We start from the raw sequence: 17,182 nt of genomic DNA on the forward strand, positions 1-17,182 counted from the left end.
TTTTCTGTTATTGTGGAGATGAGTTGATAAGTTCTGTATTTGGTTCTCTGGGATGGCCTATTCGTTGTGTTGTGATCAATGAGAAACTTCTTTGATTGTCCTGCAGCTGGGAGGTTGCTATCAGTTGCTAAACAGAGACTGTGCCTTGCTTAGGTGTTAGACTTTTGTCTCATTTACAGTGTTGTAACTCTTTTTCAGTGCTCTCTAAGTCTTAAAAAATATTTCCACTTATTCTCCTGCACAGTCTCAACTTCAATTTTAGCATTATAAGGGTTGTGCTGGTTTTTATTTATGGATCATCTCTTAGTTCTGTATTATACTAAAGCAGATCCATTCTTGGAGCCTGCTGTCAGACTTGTCCCCCAGGCATACCGTTTACCTCCTTTATGTTTAAACCAACAGAAGGAGAACTCAGTGCTAAGGGTATGACAGTATCCTTAGCTCTATTACTATTATTATTACAGTCCTTGCTTTATTCTGCAGTTGTGGAAAACTGTTGGCAGCATAAATAAACTGTTGGCAGCATAAATATTACATTTATGTTTTTTATTCCTTTTGCTAGACTCAAGTGAAATAGTAGGAAACAGGTGAAAAATAAAGGTTCTCTGTTATACATTTACACTACTTAACCGGAATTTCTTTTACTGGTCACTGTTTTATTTTTTATTTTGACCAGAGTCTCCTGTAGAATAACTTTATCTTTGAGTAAAAATTCTGAACAACTAAAGTACATTTCAGAGGAGAAAAAAATTGGTGAAGACTGCAGGTACCATTCCACCTTAATATTTGACTTCTGTATTTATTTTATTAAGGAATATTTTTGCTAAATCTTTACTGTAATGCTATTCATGTCTGTGAAATCCTCTTGTCCATGTAGTTTAAGCCAGTACCTCCAGAAAGTTGTTGCAAACACAGAATTTCTAGTGTGTATGCACAGAGGAGACTAAAATAATATGTTCTGTTGCTTCTCTGAAAATGAGTTTCTCTGTGAACTGAGGTCCACTTACCAGATAAATAAAGAAATCAAAATTACGTATTTATCACTTTCAGGATTTTACAGCTGCAAGATTTGTTTTTTTCCCTTCTTTTAGTCTTATGTACAAGAGCTGCCTTCCTTTCTGAATATAGGATTTTAAATGAATGCAGTTATGTTAAAATCTTTCTAATCTTCCCGCTATTACGCACTAATGATATGATTTGAAGTGCTAGTATATACCCATTAAAAAAAAAAAAAAAAAAAAAAAAAAAAAAAAAAAAGGACAGAAAAACTGAATGATGTCAAGCGTTGTTGTGTTGTCATAAGGCCTGAATATGCCAAGAAACAGTTAGTTCTCGTGTTGGGTCTCTGATTTTAAGTTTCCAGTGCTGTTACTTTGGGTATTAAATTGGATGTCTCCACGTACTAGAGACAAGTTTCTTGGGATACCAGAGGTACATCTGCAGATTAGTAAATTGTACCCACCTGACCTCCTGTTCCCACTTTGCAGAGAAGTGAGTTTGTGGTTGTCAGCTTTAAGAAGCTGTTTGTGTACAAGCTGTAGGGACTCATCCCTTTATATAGGGAGGTGTCTGCTGGAGTCCTTTTCCTCTGGACGTGATGAAGATTGAGTTGCAATTGTAAAGCTTTAACTTGCCTGCTTTATGGAGGAGCCCTGAAGATGCCCTGCCCCGTAGTAACGCACAGCTCCTGCCTGAGGGCACTACAGGCTGGCAGGGCAGGAGAGGGCAGCTGCTGTTGTGTGTGTGAGGGGGGTTCCTCCAAGTTAAGCCAAGTTAAAAACAAGGTGAACTCTTCTCAGTGCATTTTACAATACCTCCTGTTGATTCTTCTCTTATGCCACTTTGTTACAAACATAACCTAAAGTGATAAAAGGTGAATTCATTTTTAATGGAATATGTGTCCACCTAAATATTGCACAAAGGTCTGGTAGCTCCTACAGCAAAATATTTGGAGGCATGTGACAGATGCAATACTTCGGGAGTGTAGAAAGGTTTTGTTGCCGTGTCAGGCTTTTATGAAAGACCAGGCGTTGGCCAGTGTCAGATAATGATCAGCCAAGGCTGGAAGTGGAGCAGCAAGCTGTGGGTGTTCCCATGGCCCAGCCAGGCAGACCTCCCAGCACTCCCACCCCCTGCTTCCTTGCAGGAGACCCCAGCAAGGCCCTGCTCCTTCACCCCAACCTGTTCTTCGTCTTCTCTTGGATCCTCCCTTAAGTCTTTGCCAAAAAATAAAACTTAAGAGCCAAATACTTTTCTTCCTGTAGTTCTGTTTCTCTCAAAGCTTTCATTAGCTGACAAGTTTTCTCGCTCTTCATAGTGTTTCTATGGCAGAAACATATTTCATAATTCCCTTTTTTGCATAAGGAAACCATTACAATACACTGAGCAGTCTCTGAGGGGCATGCATTAAGCAAGACGTCTTACAAAGGCAGGAACAATTGGCTCCCGATCCTTCAGGAGTGAAAGGATGAATCTGGGTAGGGCAAGCAGATGGGAGTCGAATAATTTCCCTCCTACGTGAAACTTGGACAACTGCTAAGTTAGAATTGAACACTTCCTAGATCAAGTATGATCAGTTTTCTCTAGATCTGCCAGAATCTGAATACCTCATTTAAAAGGTAATTATAAATCAGTATTTGTTGGTATTATCAGTCTAGCATCTGAATTACTTTGAAAGTTTGATTGTGTTTCTTTCCATTTTAAGTAGTTCAGAGCTGTGGATTGCAGTGTATAGATTGGCTTTTTACTGCGGACATATAGTCGCCTTTGACAGGATATGGTACTTTCTGGTGAAGCAGACACTGGACCATGGAATGGAATCTCAAAGGGAATGTTTCTCGTGCAGTCAGACATTTGGAGTTAATTTTAGATGAGTAAAGTAGATGAAAAACTACCACGAGTTGGGTGGATCGAGGGTGCCATCTCGTGGTTGAGGAACTAAATTTAGATTTGAAACCAAGCGATTCCTATTTGAACATTTGAGGTGGATTATAATATCTTTTTTATTGATAAATATTGATCATAATCAGACTTGCTGTATTGGGCTACTTTTTTCTCAGATCCTGTAGACGAGTTAAGGCTCAGGAAAATATCTGTAATCTTCAAACTTTCTTGTGTCAGCTTAAATGTAAATGATTGCGAGTACGTACTTGTCTTTCACCTGGTTGTTTTGTTCTAGAACAATATGTGCAACATATGATTTGCCTTTGGAAGAAGCTCAGTGCTCCTGTAGTCTTCTCTTCCCTAAGCAAGACATCATTATATACTTTCAGTGTGGAAATGCTATTTTCCCTCATACTATTACTTGGACAAATTAAAGTTAGGTATCATAAAACCAGAGAAGTAGAAGACCTGTGTGGCATAGGTGTGTCTGAAAAGCAGATTGCTAGGAAAATGATGGTTTTTGACTGGTTTCAGGTGCAGTTTATTTCTTTAACAAAAATATCTGTTATTTTTTCTTTTTACAGATTATTTAAAGAATCTTTTAGAAGAGTCTGCAGACTATAGGGATACTCAAGGTAAATGTCTCTTTAGATTAAAGAAATAACAGGTCATGTAAATATCTTAAAGTTTCTAAGTTTTAAATGCATGCAAAACACTAAACTGATAGTAGATATACATTCTGTTTAGTTCTAAGTGTCTTGGCAGAGATACTGAAAGATTTAAAACTTTTGTTTCAAAAATGTTTGGAGCTTACAGTGATAAGTGGTATCAGCTCAAAGCAAGAGATAAGAGTGAAGTTCCCCTAGCAGCTTAAGCAGGTATTTTGGGCAGTGCTACTGGAGGAGACAGTCCTTGTATCCCTCGGCCTTTTATGACAGGCAGTCCAGCTGCTCTCATCAGCCCTCTGAGCCTTTCTGTCCCCTCTGCTTTTGTGCCAGGACAAGTGCTCGGTGAAAAAGATCAAGGAGTTCCACTGGCTTATGTTTAACTTGAGGGCTTCTCCAATTTGACTTGTGACAAGTTGCACAAACACTTTTGCTTGCATATGCAGGGAAAGATGATAGAAGGAAATGAGAAGGAATAGTTGGAGACGGAGGAGAATAGGTCTACATGTTTCATGCTAATTTGGGGTTAAGCTGCTCTAATTTGATTGTATCAATGCAGTACACATTCATACTGTTTTCTTTCTTTCTTGTGTGTTCCTTGGCAGTACTAAAAATGCTCCCAGTCAGTGTTTCCATTTCATTTGTGTGAGCCCCTATCATTTATTTAGTTCTCTTTAGTGACATTTGTGCAAACCCTTTGTCTTCAGGAAGGTTACACAGATCTAGCTGGTTGGACTGCACTAAATGAGTGCCTTCGATGCACTGAGTCAGGTTTACTTTCTTACGGCTATCTCCTGACACAGTACCATAAAACTAATGAATAATGATCCTTCTTATGACATTTCGACATGTGTTTATTAGGTTGCAATGAAACTATAAGCTGAAAACGTTTTAAGAGATGACTTTTTCACAGACATAGAAGTTTGTTTTGCACATCATGGCTGTGAACAAGCTAATGCTTGCACTGCACGATAAACAACTAACCACTTGAAAAGTGAGCAACTTAAAAGAAATATGTTTACATCACATTTTCCTGTGAATTCTCCAGGTTCTGTTTTTTATAGTGGTACTTTCCATAGAATTTTTCTTTCTCTGCATATATTGAAGGTAAAAGCAGAAACTTAGTTGTAACAATGACATTTGATTTGTCAATGCCAATGACAATTGGCATTTGACATGTTTGGTAGTCAATCTTCAAAACTGAGTAAGAAAATATAATCTTTACTCACCAAAATCTTTCTTGTGGTAATTAAGTTCCTTCTGACTTTGCTTTGTTGTTTAATTCAAAAAAAAAAAAAAAAGACAAAGGTTTGGTTATGATTAGCATTCTTGGAAAAAACAACACAATTCTTCCTGATGACCTTCATTTTAATACATTGCTCCAGCTAAGTGATATAAAAAGTGGAATGTTCTTCCCTTCCAAAAAGCAGTTTTGTTTATGGACTTTTTGACCCTATAGATTATTTTGTTTTGTTGTTTAGATTTGTTTAGAATCTTGGCTCTATTAGTAGCCCTGAGATCTTGTAACTTTCCCTCGAGTAACCAGCAAATTTCCTGTAACATTCTTCAGTCTTTTTGAAGTCGATGAGTACAATTATAAGTTTTAATAGATGTAATAGCTGATAGATGAAGTATAACAACAACAGCAACAAAAAATCAGGTACTCCTATCTTGTGAATTTAGCTAAATTTCCCTTAACTTTATTTTCTTTCAAGCTGATGGGAACTGGAGACTGTTTTGGCTGGAGCAGCTCCAGCATTTCCTAATAGGAGACCACCAGCTATTTTTCAGCAGACTCGGTTAACATCATGACATCTACATCTAAACTTAATTTTTGATCAAATGCTTGATAATGTGTTGTGGCTTTTTAACTATTTGACTCCTGTACTTGCATTGTCTTATTTCATAAAAATCTTGAACAAAATTACCTAGATTGACTTAGGAGGAGATTTTTATTCACACTTTGGTTTATTTTTTATATGGCTTCATGACCTGAACCCTTCAGTTCAGAAATCTGTATCTTTTAAACTATTTTCTTTCTGAATATGAACTCAACAGTAAGGGAAGTATGAATAGTCAAAAGTACTAATAGTGTAGAGATACTGAAAACAAAAAACACACAAGGCTTTGGTTTTAACTGGTTTGGTAGGCTTCTCTGAGTACTTTAAAGTAAATGTACTTCCTTTATTTGGGGTGTTTGACTGCACTGGAATTACTCAGAAGGTGCTAAATGCTGTAGAAATTATATTTTATCAGAGCACTTGTGCTTGCTTTCAATTAATTGAGTCTTTTTTTTCTCTACATAAACAAATTACAGGTTTTGTATAAGATCCTTAGATGGGTTTTATGCAATATACAGAGTTGCTGTTCAGTAGCTTACGCAATCCTTTTCTATAACCCCTTTTTGCAGTTGCACTTAAATATGTATTTCAGTTGAGTTGCTAGTTATTAAATATCAGTACTTAATAAAAATCCCTCTTGTCTTTCATAACTCTTTTATTTCTTTTTTGATTCTGGTATTGAAAGTTTGAAGTTTAGAAATTTGAACTTTATCCTGTTACCTTGAAGTGCAACAGAACTAAAGGCAGATGAAAGAAATCACAATTTTTCTGGGTTGCTTCTTACGACTGGCACTGAAGGCAGCTGTGTAAAATGGAAAAATCTTAATTAACTTCTGTATAGTCTCAGATAAAATGTTGTTTATGCTTCTGCTGTAAGCAGAGACACTGAAATTAAAATGATCCTTTGTGTGAGAAACTAAAACTCAATTTTGCTTGTAGACTGTTTGGATGAGCTATAGGAAATGTTTGACACTGTGACTGTTAGCTGAAGTGGTAACTTGCTAAGGCATACCTGTTAAACCATGATTGAAAGCCTCTGGGATGTATGGGAAGTGTTCTTGAATGCAGTGACTGCTCAATCAGGTCCTTGAATCTTCTCACAGTGTGGAAGGGGAATATTGTACTTTTCCATAATACCAATTCTAACTGATCTGTATAACAAAAACATTATTTCTTCATCCTTCAGATGCTCTAGCTGTTGTCATAGAAGTTGCAAACCATGCCAATGACATCATGAAGCAGGGAGTAAGTATTATTTTTCTATTATTTAAAATGAGAGGAAAAAAAAACAAACCACCACATGGATTCAAGGGCAATTTCTTATCTTTTTGCCTTCCTTTTCTCCCTGCAGGATAACTTTCAGAAACTCATGCAGATTCAGTACAGTTTAAATGGACACCATGAGATTGTACAGCCAGGAAGGGTAAGTCCTCCAGATGACATTAAAATGATTGTATAAAAGTGCAACATGGATGATATGCAACCAAAGTGCAGAAGCTGACACATATTGAGGAGAAAAATGGTCCATCACTTAATTATTTGGTGTTGACAGTGAAATGAATACTGCCTCCCCATATGTATAATTTTGTTTATTTTGGGGGAAAAAAATTATCTGATGAAAACTTGGGATTTTTAGAATATGATTTTCTGCCAAATCTTGCAGGCATTTTTTTCCCTCAAGCTTAATGTTTTATTTGTTATGATTTCAAGCACAGTACGGAAAACCAATGCAGTGGTCTTTCTAGCTTTTAGAGAGAGGTAAAGATGAAGAGCCTTTTTCAGGAAGGGAACCATGAATCCCAAAAGTCCTGCCGCAGTTCAGGTGTAAAAATTTAAAATAATAATAATAATAATAAAATGCATCAGCTGATTTGGACAGCTTGTGCCTTGAAAAGATAGGTCTTGAATTGCTTGTTTTAATTTGCTAGGTGTTTTTGAAAGAAGGAACGCTGATGAAGCTGTCTCGGAAGGTCATGCAGCCACGAATGTTTTTTCTGGTAAGAAGGTGTACATACTGCTCTGTGCCTAGTGACGGTGTAATTTTAAGTGGTTGAAAGGTTGTACCACAAATATAACTAACTAGTAACTTCAGACAGGGGGAAAAATGACCAGTTGTTGCTGTTACACTTCCTCAGTCTAGTTTAGGGAGATAGTCTGTTGCATAAACAATAAGGTTTTAATAGAAAACAAGTTTCTTAATAAAAAGCACTGTTTTGACCAATGCTTGTTTAAAATTTGAGCAGGTTGTGAGAAGGCGTTATCTGAGGTATTGGGAAAACTACAACTACTACTCCATCCCAGTTAGTTACACCAGATTGTAAAACCTAAGTTTCAGCTGCTCATACTGCACCCTTCCCTCCTTCCTCTTCTCCTTTGCTTGTATCCCAAGTGGAGCATAGCACTGAGCTGGAAATTAAGTGCTAGCTTCTTTTCCTGTTCCTGCTGCTGCTTTGTTTTGAAACCTTTTTGCCACTTCAACCTTTTGTTTCTTTCCTCTATTTAGACAGTAAAGCAACTGTTGCTGTATGTAATTTGTGGCGTTATTGGCCCACCGTCTTGCCTGAAATCTGGCTTTTGGTTACTGTAGTACAAATATTTTCCTAGGCAGTCTCAAAGTACATATTCTAAGCTTGGAAGTGTCTTTCTTATGCTCTGGAGATTACTTTGTAGCACACAGAGCACTGATATATTAAGCAGTGATTTTCATAGATCATGTTATGAAGATGTAGTAAGGCTCATGAAACCGTTGATTATTTTGCAAAGAACCTCTTAGCAAAATCTCATGAGACAGTTCAGTCTTCAGGTCTGTGTTTATGTTCAGTAAATGAAGTCTGGATCCACGCATTGAACAACACAGGAAATAAAACATCTTAATAGCTGTTCAGTAAGTGTATCAAATAAAGACAAGTCTGGTAGAACAGCAAATAAACAGTAGATACAGATTTGAACTGGTTTCATTCATATGGATAAGTTTGTCCATATAATCATAATAAATTGCTAATTTTAATTCTGCCATCTCCTAGTTTCTGGAATGTTTTTCTTTGTTGGAAGGGTTAATTCTAATATACTTTTAAAGTAGTTTGTTATACAATATAGTTGTGTACACGAGAAACATTTCTGTCCTTTCTGAGAGGCTGTTCTTTGACATCCGTGCACTGTTTACTCATTGCCAAATGTATATTTACACAAGGAAAGATATAAATAGACACCTATTGTTATCTAAATTAATAACATGAAAATGTTTCTTGGGTTCTAAGTGGAATAATAGGATGTAGAAGATGTCCTTCTGGACAGTTGATCTTAGTGCTGTATGAATTTTATATTTTCTGTAAAATGCATCTGATATTATCAGTCTCTAAACAGTCTTTAGTCACTAAAAAGTATTGCTTCTGCATTACAGTTCAATGATGCCCTGTTGTATACTACTCCAGTTCAGTCAGGGATGTATAAACTCAACAACATGCTGTCACTGGCTGGAATGAAGGTAAGTCGCTTGCTGAAATAAGTGTTTCTCTAAATGTATTTAAACTGAGGTCTGAAGTTTTCGAAAGGTAGCTGTGTTTATTGTTGGAAAGTGGTGCTAAAAATGCTTATGTTACAGAGCAGTCCTGCAGGCATAAAGTTTCTTGCATAATATTGTCTGTGGGATTATTGTCTGTGTTTTCCTAAACAACTCTGTCACAGCGTCATCTTACATGCCTTTCTGGCCTGCTCAGAAGTAGTCTTGCCTACTTCTGGTTTTGTATTAAACTGCTTAGCTTTTGCCTTGCAAATGCTTTTTCTTGTCCACACCCAGAGATTAGGTATCTCTGTCTGATAACTTTCATCTGGTCAATCAAATCTCCATGGTTTATAGAGATCTGTTAACCGCAAGGGAAGATATGGCTTTTGTTTCTGAGCCTTTGTGAAAAACACCAGAATTAAACCCCGAACCCCTCTGGGTAGTGACAAGCAGTATGCATGCCACATATTGACATGGTCCCTGACATGACAGTTGCTGGGAGAAACAAAGCATCGCCTCGGGAATCAAGTATCTCATGTATTTCATCTCTGGTTCTGTCAGGGAAGAGCACCAAATCCAGCTAGAGCACAGATCTGGCACCCAGGCCTGAGCTTTCACAGGCGGGGCTGCAGCCTCTCTTCTGCCAGCAGATGTCTTGGGGTGGCTCAGAACCACTCAACTTCCAAAATCATCTGTTTGAAATGTGGTAGCTCGAAAGGATCACCAGGGCAGTCTAGCCCATGGAGATATGGGGCAGATGCCCATTGTGGAGCACACCAGTGGCCTACATTTTTGTGCTGCAGTGCGCTTTTTTGCATAGTTGTTAAAGCTTACCAGGCATGCTGAAGCACAGTGGGAAGTGTCTGGTAGCTCTTGAGCTTCGTTCCCCTGTACACCTCCAGTGTTCCTATGGTGCTAAAGTGAAGTAAAATGGTGGGCTCTGTGTAATTGTACTGCAGCTGAGCACTACAGACTGGTGTATGTTCTCCTCACTGTGAGATCTTCTCTCTAATTTACCCCTTCTACAGTAAAAATCTAAGAGACCTTGCAATAAATAAAAATAAAGCAGCATAAATGTACTGTGTCAGTTTGAATATAAATTTTTCTTTCTCAAATGAAGGTTAAAAAGCCAACCCAGGAAGCTTATCAGAATGAACTGAACATAGAAAGTGTAGAGAGATCCTTCATTCTTTCAGCAAGGTGAGTCTCGCAAATTAATGATTTTAAAAGTATGTGATTTCAAACAGATCTCCTAAGCTTTTTATTTAAGATCTTCATAGCTTGTTTTGCACTTACATAATGAAAAGTGACTTCTGGCTAGAATTACTACAGAAGAATAGAGACAATGACATATGGATTTCTGGAAATAAAGTAGGCTTTGTTCCAATTTGCTTTTGTTCATATTTAAAATTTGATTTGGAATATTTAGTCTTTTTTTAATGGGCTGGCAGAAAGGAAGCCTGCTTGTATATAATCAGTTTCACAGATATCACGTGAATTTGTAGTCTGTAATACAGTTCACTCTGACCTGTAAGGAAGACTGCATGTTGTAAAGAGAGATAAAATCACAAAATCTATAGTAAATGTGGCTGGTTTTGAGCAATTTGGGCTTAAGGCTGCAGCTGATAGGGGTTTTGCTGTCCTCAGGAGAGTTAACTGTTAATCAGATTGAACAAAACTGTTGATTTTTCTTCCTCTTTAGCTTAGCTACACCTTTAAAAACTTCAAGTAAATTGAAATATTATCCTCTTACTGCCTTTCTTTGAGAGGAACAAGAATTAAAATTAAGTTTCACTTCAATTTATTTTAGACTTTTCTCTATTTTTTTTTTTCCCCCAGAGTTACTGATATTCTCTGTCAGTGCATTAGCAGGACAGGATATGAGGCATAACAATACATTTTGACATTATTTTTAACAGATATAAATTGGAAGGAGTCATTGTGGTCAGTCATCTAGCTAAAATAACAGTGCAATTGAGATAAGAAATGGATCTCAGTGAAGTACAGAATGGAACATGAAATTATAGAAATGTCAGGAGTTGCAGAAATGGTGTTTGTCTTTACCAGAACAATAAATTCTCCATGTAACATGCACTAAAATGGAGCTGGTCTGGTCTGCCTTCACTAAGCTGCCTCTAACAAAGACCTAGTTTTGTGGATTGTTGTTTTTACTGCATTTGAATTGGAGTTTGATATGGTCTGTCACTTGTGACAGTGCTGATATCAACGAATAAAGACATGTTTTCTCTTTTATTCAGCAAAGCTGAGCAAGGGCAGACTGCTGCTTTCTGTGTGACCTTGTAAATACTGACATTAGGATGTCTGCTCAGAGATAGCAGTATCGTTAGCTGAGGGGTAGACCAAGGTTAACCTTGTCAGAGTAGCCAGAGGAAGCAGCTCAATTGTGTCTGAGCAGTAGTTATTTTTAACAGGCTGGAAAGGAGTATTTATGCATTTTCAAAAACAAAAATGCTTCTTATGATTCTTTTGCACATTGGGAATAAGATACATTTCATAGTTTAGAGTATGGTTCTGTACTGCTATCTTGTGAGCTGGTCTGTGCTGCTTAGGTGCCTTGGTGACTGGGTGTTGCAAAAATACATAGATATTTGTGGGATTGTAGTAGCTTGTGTGTTTTTATCTCTGCATGACTTGAAACATTTCTACTTCAGAGTTATTAAAAAAGTAATGTAAAAAGATTAATTGGAACTTGCGAAAAGACTATCATCTTGAAATACAACCTACATATTGTCTACAAAACAGGATAACCTCTTCTTTCTGAGGAGCTGATTAATCGTTAGATTAAAAGTAACCCCTACAAAATACATGCTGGTGCATGGGGCAAAACCCATAACGTTCCTATCACTCTGAGTGTCATTTGTGACGTGCTTTTGTCTTGTCCTTGAAATTACTGGAATTACCCTCATGTTACCAACTAAAGCTGCTCTGACTTACTCTTTCTTTTTTAGTGTTGTTAACCTTGCATCTTTGGAGAACATTCATCTCTGTTATTTTTATACTTACTGGAAACGGTGTGTGCAAGAGCCCAAAGTTACACAACCGTGACAGAGAGAGGTTACATTTGCTTAGGGTGAAAGAGAAGTTGGGGGATCCAGGTATAGATGAGGATTTTTGTCTGTCTGAAAGCAAAACCTGAGTTTGCCGTGGTATAGGAGGGAAACAACTGAAAAAATACTAGCAGTAGGTTTTTGCATATGTTTATGACGCTGTTCCTATTGATAAATAGTGCAGATGTAGAGAATCGGTATCTTATTAATACAAACTGCATTCCCTTTGATACCTCATCCTAACAGCTTCTTGGCTCCTATGCAGTAAAAATCTCAGTTACAAAACCATAGAAGAGATTTTGAAATGTTTCTGGGGGCAGAGTTGGGGGAGAGGAGCAATTATGCTGGTGAAAAAATTGCTAGTAATAACATGTAAGCCAGTTAAATCAGAAACATAGATTAATGCCTAACAACAGTCTTTCTTGCTTCAGGTTTGGTTTTGCTGGCTGCATTAGCGTTCTGCTTTATCTAGTCTGGGTTGAGGCTTCAATTTTCTTGGGTTGTCCGTAGGGATGTGGATTGTTTTGCATGGTACAATGCGGTATTGTACTGGCAATCTCTTAATTATAAAAACAAGTTAGTGCATCTGCATGATAAAGCACTGTGCAGAAGTAAAGCTCGGGTCCTGAAAACAACAGTCATGCCTGACGTGGTCTGAGGCCAGCTGGCCTGTCTCCTGCAATAAGGCTAGCTAACAGCCACCCCAGGCAGAGAGCTGTATTCCCCTCTTAACATAAGGATAGCTCATGCAAGACTAGCTCAGCTGTGAGAGGTGCCCTGGGGCTCCGAGCCTGCAAACAACAGGGCCTGTCCTCCTCTGAGCCCTCCTGGGACCACCTAACAGCTTGGCTGCATTGAGCAGCTGCGACTGTGCTCCTCACACACACGGCTGCCAGAGACAGACATTGCTGGGGCTCTCTGCAGTCCATTTCAGATTTCTGCTGGTTTATTAGCTAAAATCTTAAACGTAACTAGGTAAGCAAAGCTAAGAGAACTCTGTGATTTTAGTGAACAAAGCCACTTTTGGAAGGATGCGACAGCCGCGGGATCTGCAGCAAGGGAAGTGGCAGAGCTGTGCAGCTGGGGGAGGGCTGGCAGGGACGGCAGAGGAAACGCTGCCTTTTTTTTGCTGCTGGAAACCTTTACATCAGTTTGGTTGCTGAGGGAGACACCTTTTGCTCTCAAGCTCTGGAGTGTTCTAAACAACCCTAAAGGCTTGCACCAGCAGACCTACCAAGTGCAAGCTCCCTAATAAAATATTAGGGCCTAAGCCATGTAGCTCAGTGTGTGAGCAGCCCCATCTGTAACAATCCCCACATGACTGGGGGATGCTTAATCTCCAACACCGAACCAACTCTAATTATTTAATAATAGTTTTAAGAACTTAATTAAATGTAACCAGATTTTGAAAAAGCCAAAGGAGTTGATTGGAATTAAGAACGTTATGTAGCTGATGCAGGCCAGTCCTTCCTACCGGATGAGGAAACAAGGGTAAATAAACTGAACAAAATGTTCCACTCAGAGTGTGAGATATTAGGACAGACAATAATACATTGCTTTGCCCTTGCTTGTATCTTATTTCCTCTCCTTTTGTTCTGATTTTATTGCTGTGTGTACTAGATCGTGTTTTCCTTTGTGCCTCACGGGCTTCTCCTGTGTTTGCCACATCAGATTTGTCCACTCTGATTCTATTCAGTACCCAATTTCATCCAGTTCAAAACCTCAGCTCAAAATATTTTCCTTAATGGTTCAGAAATGATCAAAGCTTCCAATTTCACCTACAGTATCCATTAAATAATAGCTAGTGGGTGTTGCACACTTCAGTCATTGCTTTCCTTTTTCTAACTGTCTTTTTTAGATATGCATCATGTTAAACTTCTTGGTTTAAAGAAGAATAGTAATTTATGTGAAACTATTAAAGAAGTGGGGAACAGAAAATATCATTGGTAACAACTTCTGGTTTAGATTTTAGCAGCCCTTTCTAAGCTGGCACTGCATGTTAAACAAGCAGTCTAACAATTCCTCAGCCGCAAACTGCTCCTTCCTCCCTCCAGGCCCCCTCTCCTTTGTGCTGGCACAAGCAATTGTTTAGCTGTGAGATGAGCCCTGTTGGCAAATTGATCCTGAGAAGGGCTGGTCAATTCCTTGCTTCAGTACGAATTTGTTTCCAGGTCCAGTTCACTGCACAGAGCCCACTCTGTGGCCCCGTGTGTGTTCTGGCGCAGGGCAGAAAATAAAACCTAGGGGCTGAAAGGTAACCCGCACTTTGCCGCAGCAAAATGGGTTTCTATTATATGTAAGTGGTCTGCCCACAGCCTCAGGAAGTACTGCAGGGTAAAGAGATACAGGAAGCTCATTGGACAGAGAACCTTTTCTCTCTTTGGGCTAGCTAATCCAATGGAAAATTTTGGAAAAGAAAATTATATATGTTTTTGGAAACAGCATAGTTATTAGACTTCATAGGAACCAACTGTCAGGACTATGAAGCTGGGTAATAAACTGCATTTTTTTAGGGAAGAATGTTGGAGTTTTACAGGAGTAGGTATGACATACTGCACCAGGGAGGAATGCTTGCTGAAATTTCGGATTCCCTCTTATGAGGAAGGCCCCATGCCTGTGTTCTTGGGAGTACCATTTACACGAGTGGTAGTCAAGCTGTTCATGGGTCTGTGGTGGAGGAGGAGGTGGAAATAACAACGTCAAACCTTGAAACAATCATATGCTATTTTGGGAGGAGGAAAAGGAAAGAAGGAATCCATGTTATGACAACAGATACAGAATCCTTTTTTAATATTAACACAAGTAACTGACACCATGCAGTGTATATAATTTATAAAGGGTAATACGAGTTTCAACAGGAACTAGAGACAGTCTATAAAACTGAGAAACTGCAAGAGTTAAATCAATGTGTAATAAAGCTAATGGAATCTGAATCAACACTCACTTCTTAGCTTTAAATGCTAATAATGTATTGATTCTTTTAAATTATATTTTTTTTACCCCAACAGTTCTGCCACAGAAAGAGATGAATGGTTAGAAGCTATCTCCAGGTCAATTGAAGAATATACAAAAAAGAGAATCACATTCAATCCTAGCAAAAGTCTTGAAGAGGTATATCACAGTGTTGTTACTGTTTTGTTTCCTTTTTAAATATAAAATTTCCCAGCAGATGTCTAGAGACGCAAGAGGCATTTCATGATGAATAGCAAAACAGAATAGTAATTGATAAGAGAACAGGTGATGATAGAATAGAATGTTTCATAACGTTATCTACTTCAGAAATTTAAAATGACTTCCAAAAATCCAAACCAGTTTTCTCAATTCTTTCTGTAACCCTGAGAACAGAAAGATGATATGAGAACATTTTAAAGCATAGCAGCTATCTATATAAATAGGTTGGTAAAGCTTGGTAGTCACACAGTTTTTTTGAACTAATTAAATACAGCTCTGTCATTAGGCTTGCTTTATAGTGGTCACCAGTGTGAAATAGTAGATGACATTTAAGACCATGACATTTTATCAGAGAGGGCTTTCCAGTGTTATTAGAGTTAACGTATAATCACTAATAAGTGTTTACCTTATTTTTAATCTCTGAATATAATGGTATTCTGCCTGTGTTCTCTTAGGCAGATCCAGAGAAGCAGGAAGAAGATAGCCCACTAGGATCAAAAGCTCCTATCTGGATTCCTGATACTAGAGCCACTATGTGCATGATCTGTACAAGTGAATTCACGTTGACGTGGAGAAGGCATCACTGCAGGGCATGTGGAAAGGTTGGGCAATTTTGTAATTAGCTTTTCTGTTAGTCATTCCAGTTCTTTGTATGACAAATACAGACTGGTTGCACCATGGCTACTGTTTCAGGGAACACTGTACTATGAAACAATTGTATGGATCAAAAGCAGCATGCTTTTTAGAGTAGTTACGAGAGACCAGTTAACCTGGTACGTGTTACTTATTTTGCATTTGGGGATATTATTTGTGTTTGTCTCCTGCTTCTGCAGTTGTGTAGTATAAACCAAGAATGTTAGTTGAAATGTTAAAAATATCTTCCTCACTATTTTTTTTAAGATAATTAACTTTTTTTTTTAAGTTTGTACCAAACATTTTATATTTATCTTTTATGAAATGCAGGCATATCTAATGATCTTTTGTTTTCTTGCGTTAACAAAATGGGAATACAGAATTCAATGTAGTTCAGCTATCTGTTTTGCAGAAAAATTTTCAAAACAGTAAGGACTACTTTTAGTTATTCCTTTAAAAGCTTCTGAATGTAATAGTTAAGTAACACAGTATGCTTAGTCCACTCTTCATGGGTTATTAACAATGATTTATGACTTGTGTAATTGAGTGTTTTTTTCCTAAATTTTTATAGTTTAGAGGAGGAAAGAGCAGCATGTTGAACATAAGAACAAGCCAAGGCATTAAACCATTTTCAGTGTAAAATAGTGGTTCTAAAATAGAGGTTCTGTTATGGGCTTAACTACTGAAGCAAATATCTTTGAGCATATACAGGTGATTTACAGGTGCATATCATGTGCAGTAATGGGCTGTAACGCATTTATTTGTTTCCAGATTGTCTGTCAAGCTTGCTCATCAAATAAACATGGTTTAGATTATATGAAAAACCAGCCAGCAAGAGTATGTGATCATTGCTTCAGAGAGCTACAAAAACAAGGTAAAGAAAATCTGCATGAACTGTCTCATTTCTATGCCCCATTTTAACATAATATGAGTGTACCTCATCTTTACTGCTGGATTTAAGTGCCTAGTTCTTCTAGGGCCTGAAGGGCTATAGCCATCTGAGGTTAGAGGTTACAGCACCTCCCAGTGAGGTGGGTACCCAGTCCCATCTCTCTTTTGAGATAAATTCTTGTACTCAAAGCAAGTCTGTCCGAAGACTCCAGTATAGGTTACACAAATAAAGCATGAACATAGAGCGAAACAGTTTGCTGCCCACTCCTCTGGCAGAAGCTCCAGGTCAACACAAGCTTTCAAGGGTGTCTGAGGAAATCAGTGATGCCCTAGTGAAACACACAAGCCATGACTTCCAGCATGCTGGTAGTGTCAGTTGTTATGGGGAAGTGGGAAGCAGCATCTCCAATCCTCTGAGTGGGTGCGGGAGCCTGTGAAGATGGATGGGGCAGGTGGATTGCCTGGGCTGCATGCAGGTCTTTGCATTGGGCACTAGGGGCTGCTGTGCTGCAGGCAATTACAGGTCCT

The 17,182-nt window shown here is 38.2% G+C and overlaps 1 protein-coding gene across 1 annotated transcript in view; it reads left to right on the forward strand.

Annotated features, from left to right (window-relative positions):
* The window catches only part of FGD6 (FYVE, RhoGEF and PH domain containing 6), a 69,944-nt gene that overhangs the window by 42,560 nt on the left and 10,202 nt on the right, over positions 1-17,182 (forward strand). Inside the window, exons 9-17 of the mRNA XM_027452188.3 lie at positions 3,468-3,518; positions 6,576-6,634; positions 6,741-6,812; positions 7,318-7,386; positions 8,790-8,873; positions 10,012-10,091; positions 14,968-15,070; positions 15,586-15,732; positions 16,535-16,637. Of these exons, the coding sequence (XP_027307989.1) occupies positions 3,468-3,518; positions 6,576-6,634; positions 6,741-6,812; positions 7,318-7,386; positions 8,790-8,873; positions 10,012-10,091; positions 14,968-15,070; positions 15,586-15,732; positions 16,535-16,637 (768 nt within the window). The remainder of the gene's footprint in view (positions 1-3,467; positions 3,519-6,575; positions 6,635-6,740; positions 6,813-7,317; positions 7,387-8,789; positions 8,874-10,011; positions 10,092-14,967; positions 15,071-15,585; positions 15,733-16,534; positions 16,638-17,182) is intronic.

Source organism: Anas platyrhynchos, chromosome 1 (genome assembly GCF_047663525.1).
Source record: "Anas platyrhynchos isolate ZD024472 breed Pekin duck chromosome 1, IASCAAS_PekinDuck_T2T, whole genome shotgun sequence".
NCBI lineage: Eukaryota > Metazoa > Chordata > Aves > Anseriformes > Anatidae > Anas > Anas platyrhynchos.